The sequence below is a fragment of the Pempheris klunzingeri genome, chromosome 24 (assembly GCF_042242105.1).
Source record: "Pempheris klunzingeri isolate RE-2024b chromosome 24, fPemKlu1.hap1, whole genome shotgun sequence".
Taxonomy (NCBI): Eukaryota; Metazoa; Chordata; class Actinopteri; order Acropomatiformes; family Pempheridae; genus Pempheris; species Pempheris klunzingeri.
This window is the reverse complement of record NC_092035.1, coordinates 653,512-661,882: the sequence shown is the minus strand read 5'-3', so window position 1 is coordinate 661,882 and position 8,371 is coordinate 653,512. Positions and strand designations below refer to the sequence as shown.

General features: G+C 46.4%; 2 protein-coding genes across 2 annotated transcripts in view; one reads left to right on the top strand and one right to left on the bottom strand.

The window, feature by feature from the left end:
- Window positions 1–8,371, bottom strand: part of eif5b (eukaryotic translation initiation factor 5B) — a 96,045-nt gene that overhangs the window by 43,261 nt on the left and 44,413 nt on the right. The window lies entirely within an intron of this gene.
- LOC139223690 (kalirin-like) overlaps window positions 1–8,371 on the top strand; it is a 49,654-nt gene that overhangs the window by 30,989 nt on the left and 10,294 nt on the right. Inside the window, exons 37-40 of the mRNA XM_070855664.1 lie at window positions 29–228; window positions 1,100–1,202; window positions 6,525–6,686; window positions 6,778–6,976. Of these exons, the coding sequence (XP_070711765.1) occupies window positions 29–228; window positions 1,100–1,202; window positions 6,525–6,686; window positions 6,778–6,976 (664 nt within the window). The remainder of the gene's footprint in view (window positions 1–28; window positions 229–1,099; window positions 1,203–6,524; window positions 6,687–6,777; window positions 6,977–8,371) is intronic.

Here is an 8,371-nt window from a genome sequence, read left to right as displayed (position 1 = left end):
GTGTTCTCCACGGGAGCGGCTCCACTAGTCCGCAGCGCTCGGGCTCTCAACCCGCCGTCCTCTCTCCCCGCAGGCGTCGTCGCTGGAGCTGAAGCAGGAGTGGGTCCGCAGCATCCGCCAGGTGATCCAGGAGAGGCGGGGCCACCTGCGGGGGGCGCTGAGGGAGCCCATCCCCCTCCCCAAGACGCCAAACCCCACGCTGGGGCGACAGCGCAGCATCAGCCGCAGGTCGGCAGGCAGCTACAAACACAGTTAACGTGTCCGTGTTAGATGCCTCAGAACATGTGATCTGTCAGCTCCAGAGTAAAAACACCCTCAGCAGCGTTCCACCAAACTCCATTCAAAAATCACCCAATTTATCGCTTCCCTGAGAACCATCAGACACGAACACCTGCCACCACCAGTCTGATGGATTTAAACTCACGGTCAAGTCTTTCTGCTGAATCCGGCACTGAAACAATCAGCCAAACGTGATTTTACTTCACTAAAATTAAACCTTTGTTCCGTCTCCTCCGAGCTCTGATGACACTGTGTTGGCTCATGCTGTCAGCACAAACGTCCAAAACTCACATGTTCTGTTTTAATGTTGTTCAAGGAGACGTTTTACAAACCAAATTCATTCATTTAACTTTCTATTTTCTAATAAACACCAGATATGTGAGACTGGATATGTCAGGTTGGATTTAAAGCCAGTTGGTGATTTTTACTCACCTATTAATAACCCATTATAACTGATTAAATATCTATTGATTATCCACAAATCTGGGCTGAACTTGAATGTTATTTTGTAGATTTAAAGGATGTTTACTCCTTAAAAATACTATTAAATCTCCTTTAAATCCCATTTTTTAAATAAAATCTCATCAATTTGAATCTATTTTCGTTTATTTTTCTTGTACAAGCACTTTTCAAGAAAGCTGAAACACAAATAAAGATTATGATCATTAATTAAAAACCCTTTAATTAATCCAGAAACCACTCAGTATGTTACAGTTGTTAATTGATCCCTGAAAAGAATCCACTGTATCAATCAGTGAGTCAGAGGAGTTTAACTGCGTCCACATACTTTTGTCCACATGTCGTGTTCGGCGGCGCTCAGGGAGACCAGCGAGGACGCCGACAGTCTGGGTGATGCCAGCAGTCAGCCCGACACCGTCTCCATCGCCTCCAGGACGTCACAAAACACCGCCGACAGCGACAAGGTAACACACACACACACACACACACACACACACACACTCGTACACACTGTGTGTATCCAGAGGGGTGTGTCGTGCAGTCCCATGACCTCACCGCTGGCTGCAGCTGGCTGGGTGTGAGTGTGTGTGTGTGTGTGTGTGTGTGTGTGTGTGTGAGGGAGTTTCCATCCCGTCGTCTAAACCTTTCTAGAAACTTTCTTGCTGTTCTTCTCTCCAGACGAGGTACGTTTGATTTATTTTACCTGTGAGGCAGCCGGTGGGGGGAGGGGAGGTGCTGTGACCTCTGACCCCGGAGCTTGTTGACAGAGTTGAGGGACGTATTCAGGTCCTTCACACTATTAGGTGTGTTTGTTTCACCACACCATGAGGACACTCTGTAGTCTAGAGGACGAGGTGTGTTTGTTTCACCACACCATGAGGACACTCTGTAGTCTAGAGGACGAGGTGTGTTTGTTTCACCACACCATGAGGACACTCTGTAGTCTAGAGGACGAGGTGTGTTTGTTTCACCACACCATGAGGACACTCTGTAGTCTAGAGGACGAGGTGTGTTTGTTTCACCACACCATGAGGACACTCTGTAGTCTAGAGGACGAGGTGTGTTTGTTTCACCACACCATGAGGACACTCTGTAGTCTAGAGGACGAGGTGTGTTTGTTTCACCACACCATGAGGACACTCTGTAGTCTAGAGGACGAGGTGTGTTTGTTTCACCACACCATGAGGACACTCTGTAGTCTAGAGGACGAGGTGTGTTTGTTTCACCACACCATGAGGACACTCTGTAGTCTAGAAGACGAGGTGTGTTTGTTTCACCACACCATGAGGACACTCTGTAGTCTAGAGGACGAGGTGTGTTTGTTTCACCACACCATGAGGACACTCTGTAGTCTAGAGGACGAGGACGAGGTGTGTTTGTTTCACCACACCATGAGGACACTCTGTAGTCTAGAAGACGAGGACGAGGTGTGTTTGTTTCACTACACCATGAGGACACTCTGTAGTCTAGAAGACGAGGTGTGTTTGTTTCACCACACCATGAGGACACTCTGTAGTCTAGAGGACGAGGACGAGGTGTGTTTGTTTCACCACACCATGAGGACACTCTGTAGTCTAGAAGACGAGGACGAGGTGTGTTTGTTTCACCACACCATGAGGACACTCTGTAGTCTAGAGGACGAGGACGAGGTGTGTTTGTTTCACCACACCATGAGGACACTCTGTAGTCTAGAGGACGAGGTGTGTTTGTTTCACCACACCATGAGGACACTCTGTAGTCTAGAGGACGAGGTGTGTTTGTTTCACCACACCATGAGGACACTCTGTAGTCTAGAGGACGAGGTGTGTTTGTTTCACTACACCATGAGGACACTCTGTAGTCTAGAGGACGAGGTGTGTTTGTTTCACCACACCATGAGGACACTCTGTAGTCTAGAGGACGAGGACGAGGTGTGTTTGTTTCACCACACCATGAGGACACTCTGTAGTCTAGAAGACGAGGACGAGGTGTGTTTGTTTCACCACACCATGAGGACACTCTGTAGTCTAGAGGACGAGGACGAGGTGTGTTTGTTTCACCACACCATGAGGACACTCTGTAGTCTAGAAGACGAGGACGAGGTGTGTTTGTTTCACCACACCATGAGGACACTCTGTAGTCTAGAGGACGAGGTGTGTTTGTTTCACCACACCATGAGGACACTCTGTAGTCTAGAAGACGAGGACGAGGTGTGTTTGTTTCACCACACCATGAGGACACTCTGTAGTCTAGAAGACGAGGACGAGGTGTGTTTGTTTCACCACACCATGAGGACACTCTGTAGTCTAGAGGACGAGGTGTGTTTGTTTCACCACACCATGAGGACACTCTGTAGTCTAGAGGACGAGGTGTGTTTGTTTCACCACACCATGAGGACACTCTGTAGTCTAGAGGACGAGGTGTGTTTGTTTCACCACACCATGAGGACACTCTGTAGTCTAGAAGACGAGGTGTGTTTGTTTCACTACACCATGAGGACACTCTGTAGTCTAGAAGACGAGGTGTGTTTGTTTCACCACACCATGAGGACACTCTGTAGTCTAGAAGACGAGGACGAGGTGTGTTTGTTTCACCACACCATGAGGACACTCTGTAGTCTAGAGGACGAGGACGAGGTGTGTTTGCTTCAGCGTGGGCTGTAACCAACGATCCCTTTAATTACCTGTGCTACTGATAGTGTTTGATTCACCTGGCTGTGAGGACGGTTCACCTGTTTACTTGCAGGCTTATGTGGACCGTTTTGTAGTTTATATTTTAGACGAGGACTCGATGTGTCCCCATAAGACGTGATGACTCTGGTGTGGAGATTAGGACGGCAACTAACGACTACTTTCAATATCCATTAATCTGTTGATTATTTTTATACTATTTGATGTGTTTAACCTGCGTGCTGGAAGGTAAAATGAGTCTGGTGGCCTTGAAGAGAGCGATATAACAGTCTATCTTTGTCAGGATCCTTTCTATAATCAATCAAATCCAACATTTTGTAGCTGCCAGTCATTTTACACCCAGAAAATGTACAAATAACATGCAGGTCTAAAAAGCACCAAACTCCATTCACAAAAACTCTCATTTTATTTTACAGAACACAGGAGCTGCTGGCTTACCGCTGCCTTGATCAGTTAGTTTGTTCGTGTTATTGTGTGACTTTGATGTTCTGAAGAGTTAGTTTGGATCCAAACTAACTCTTCAGAACACTCAAATCACAGCAACAAGGCTAGCAACGACGGTGTTCTGTGAGGTAAAATCACTGTTTTAGTGAATGGAGTCTGGTGTGTTTGCAGAGAGCGACATAACGGCTGGTTGTGGTTGAGGATCATGTTGCAGCTCGTTTCTCGGCGCCCTGCTGAGGCGATCGACCAGGCTTTTATTTGGACTATACATACATGTGTCTGTGCTGTTTACATGTGTGATGCTGGCTGGGCTGAGAAGCTGATCACATCTGTGTTGGATTTACTTGGGGAACAACCCTTTATTCCCCACAGACGCTCTGTGTGTGTGTGTGTGTGTGTGTGTGTTTCCTCCACCAGCTGGAGCCCATGTGCTCGGGGTCACTATCAGTCAACGCACAGAGTCGCCGGTAACCATGGCGATCTCGTCTCACCCTCCAAAGATCACATGACGCTTCCCTGCTTCCCGCTCGGCCAATCAGAGCACACCTGAGCTGTGATTGGCCGAGGGGGAGGGGCATATATTAAGCTGATGTATGAGGTCGTCACGGTTTACGCTTCCCTCATTCGTCATGTCGGGTTTGTTTGCCCCCCCCAGAGAAAAAAAAGCTCTTTTGTTTGGGGCTGCAGCAGGAAATGGGAATAATTTGGTCACATGATCATCAATTAAAGGCCGAGCTTCTTGTTTGTTTTCATCTGTTTTTTAGCAGTATGAGACTTTTCTTTTCCTAAAATGGCGACGGGATGTTTTCACGCTAATTTCATATTCTTCTTCTTCTTCTTTTTTGGGGGCTCGAGGGTTTCCAGTCAGATGGCTGAGAGTTGTCAGGGTACAAAAATATGATCAATTTTCCTGTCAAGAACAACAAAATGGGATCAAAATCATTTCAATGACTACATGTTAGTAAATCAGTTTCATTAAAATCTAATGAGGCTCAGTACCAGACTCCATTGAAAAAAGCAGCCGTTTTACCTCACATGTACTTTATGTGACTATTTTATATTTACAATAATAACATTAATACATCCGATCACTACACCTCTTTTACGTTTTACGTTTAAATTACTAACGCTGTGCCGAAGAGTCGCTGTGTGGTCTGTGTCACCAGGTTTAAATCACATCACTGATCCTGATCAGAGCGTTTTATGGCTCTAAGCTACATGCTAACGCTACACGCTCATTAGCCAGTGTGTTAAATGAGTCTCCTGTGTTTGTTGACCCTGTGTTAGCTTAGCTTATGTTAGCAACGCAAAGCCAAACCAGTATTACTTTAATGAATCTAATATTAGCAGCTGTAGCCTGATGTTAGCAGCACATGCAGGACAGGACAGCAGCAGTTAGCCTGTTAGCGCTCCTCCTCTGTAGCTAATAACGGTCTAAAGTTCAGATCCTGATGGAGAACAGGTTCTAGTGGCTCTGGGTTCTCTGTCGGCTGCTAACACTTCCTGGTTGGAGCTCAGGCTGCACTGACCGGGCTAACGTAAGCTAACTAGTAGGCTATAAGCTAATGTTAGCTAGGTCATGTGAGTACAGCGCATGTTTTAAAGAGCTGTTTGCAGATAACAGTTAAATATCTCCACTGTCATATTCTATGTTTCCCTCTTAAAGGTTTGATGTTCACACCCAGCCAGCTGCAGCTGGGCTGAGGTCATGGGACTGCAGCACACCCCCCTCTGGACACACTGTGGGTGTGTGTGTGAGTGTGTGTTGGAGGGCCGGCCAGAAGAACTTAAACCTGGGCACTATTTTTAAATATTTTGGGTTTGAAATGAGGCCAAATATCGCTCTCTTCAAACACACCAGACTCCATTGACAAAAGCAGTAATTTTACCAACACATGATACAGGGGCTGCTGGTCTACTGCTGCCTGAATTGATTAGTTTATTTGTGTTATTGTGTGTCAGACAAATATTGTGTTGGATCTGAGCTAATACTTTTAAACACCTAAGTGACACAATGTCACAAACTAACTGAGTGAGTGAGATGGGTGTAAATCAGCAACTTCTGTGGAAAAATCGCTGTTTTTGTCAATGGAGTTTGGTGGGTTTGGCCACAAACAGACATTAAATCAGTCTTCAAACCCACCACACTGCAGCTACTAGTTACATTAACACATATGATATGTTTATATGATACGAAAGAAATATTCTGACGTGCATTTTTTAGTGGTAAAAACAGAATAATTTAACACAGTGAGGAGCCAGTACTGTTGACAATCAAGTACCAGACTCCATTGAAAAAAACACAAATTTTAACTCTCAAAGAATGGGAAGTCTCTAGTCTACTGCTGCCTTGATTGGTTGATTTGCTTGTGTTATCATGTGACTTTGGTGATTTCAAGTGTTGGTTCGGATCCAAATTAGCATGTTAAAACACCAAAGTCACAGCAACTGCATCAGCAACTCTTTTATTCTGCAGGACAAAATGCTGTTTTTGTCAATGGAGTCTGGTGGGTTAGAAGAGAGCGATATAACAGCTTTTCCTGGTTAAGGATTACGTTGCAGCCCGGCTGCCAGCTGAGGCGATCTGCTGGACCAACTCTAAACCTTTACGTACCTTTTAGTTGGAGCTTTTCACTCTAACAGGAACACCGTTTCTTGCCTGTGTGTCTCCAGCTGTCGGGGGGCTGCGAGTTAGTGGTGGTGTTGTTGGATTTCTCCTCCGGGGGACCAGGAGAGCTCAGCGTTCGCTGTGGACAGACCGTGGAGCTGGTGGAGCGCTCAGCCGAGCGGCCCGGGTGGTGTCTGGCCAGAACGACGGATCAAACGCCCCAGCAGGTAACCAATCAAACGCACTCCCTGAGGTGTTGACGTGCATTTCTACCAAACCAAACATCTCTAATGTGACTTCTCTGTGTTTCCCCTGCAGGAGGGGCTGCTGCCCATGAGCGCCCTCTGCCTGTCACACTCACACAGTGCAGCCGACATGGAGGGGCTCATCCCGGCCTCCACCACCGCCTCCAGCACCTCCTCCACATGCACCACCACCTCCTCCTGCAACTCCTCCACCACCACCACCTCCTCGTCCAACGCCAACAACTCCTCCCCCACCGTGAGCTCGGGACGGGGTGAGTGCCTGGGGGACACCTGACTTCCTGTCCTTCCCGTAGTCACATATCAAAACATCGTGACCGTGACGCTGCAAACACACACATGAAGAATAACTTAATATGATTAATAACATTAAAATGATCAATCACATTTTTAAATCACTTAACATGTATTGTTGTGGTAGAACCTGGGCTCCATTCGTACATATTTTGGTGTCTAAAATCTAAAAGTGTGTGACAGCATCATGGAAAGGATCCCTACAGAGAAAGGATCCCTACAGAGAGAGACCTGGAAGATCCTTTTGGTTTAACCACAAACAGCACACACACCAGACTACATTCACTAAAACAGGGATTTTAGAGAACAGGACACAGGAGCTGCTGCTCTGCTGCTGCCTCCATCAGTCAGTGTGTTTGTGTTATTTTGGTGTTTTAAAGGATTAGTTCAGATAAAACACAGCATTTGTGTAACACAGAATAACACAAACAAGCTAACTGATCAAAACAGGTAGACGAGCAACTACTATGTTCTGCGATGTAAAATCACTGTTTTTGTCAATGGAGTCTGGTGTGTTTGCAGAGATCGATATAATGTGTTTAAAGGTAAAGAAACATAACCTCTCCTCCTCCTCCTCTCTCTTCTTCCTCCTCTTCCTCCTCCTCCCTGAAACATATCAACATTGTAGACTTTCCTTTTCCACCATCTACTCCATCTGCAGCACTTCCTGTTTGCCCGATGTCACTTCCTGTTTAAACAGAGGGAGCTTTAAACATCCTCGACCTGCAGCAGCTCGCTGCCACATGTGCTCTGAAAGCTGTCGTGCTGTCCCACATCCTGTCTCACTCTCCCTCCGCGGCCTCTCAATATTTAAACCCGTGTTTGTGGAGCCGTAAACACACGTGTGCTCCTGTGAGCTCGCTCTGCTGCTGGGCATGAAAAATTAAACTGGTCTTGTTTGTTTGTCAGGATGTGCCGCTGCACATTAACATCATGACTGTGTGTGTGTGTGTGTGTGTGTGTGTGTGTGTGTGTGTGTGTGTGGGGGGGGGGGGTTTAAAGGGACAGTCCACACTAACGAGGTCTGGTTAACATTTCAATATATCCATACATATACACTTAATATGCTGTTAGCACGTTAATGATAATCTGTCTCTGATTAGCGGTGTTGTTAGCTAGCTAGCTTGCTAACCGAGGGCTCCCGCGAATAGTCAAGTGAAGCAGCGAAAACCTTAGTGGAAACTAGCTGGCTAGCTAGCCTGCACACTGATTCTGCCTGGTCATAAATATTAGTATTGTTTTACAGACATTAGCGCTCTGATATTAGCAGAAGTAGCTTAGCTGTGAGCTAGCTAGCTAATGTCAGCAGACGCAGCGCCTCCAGTCACTCAAACGGACTTTTCTGCTCTAAGTTT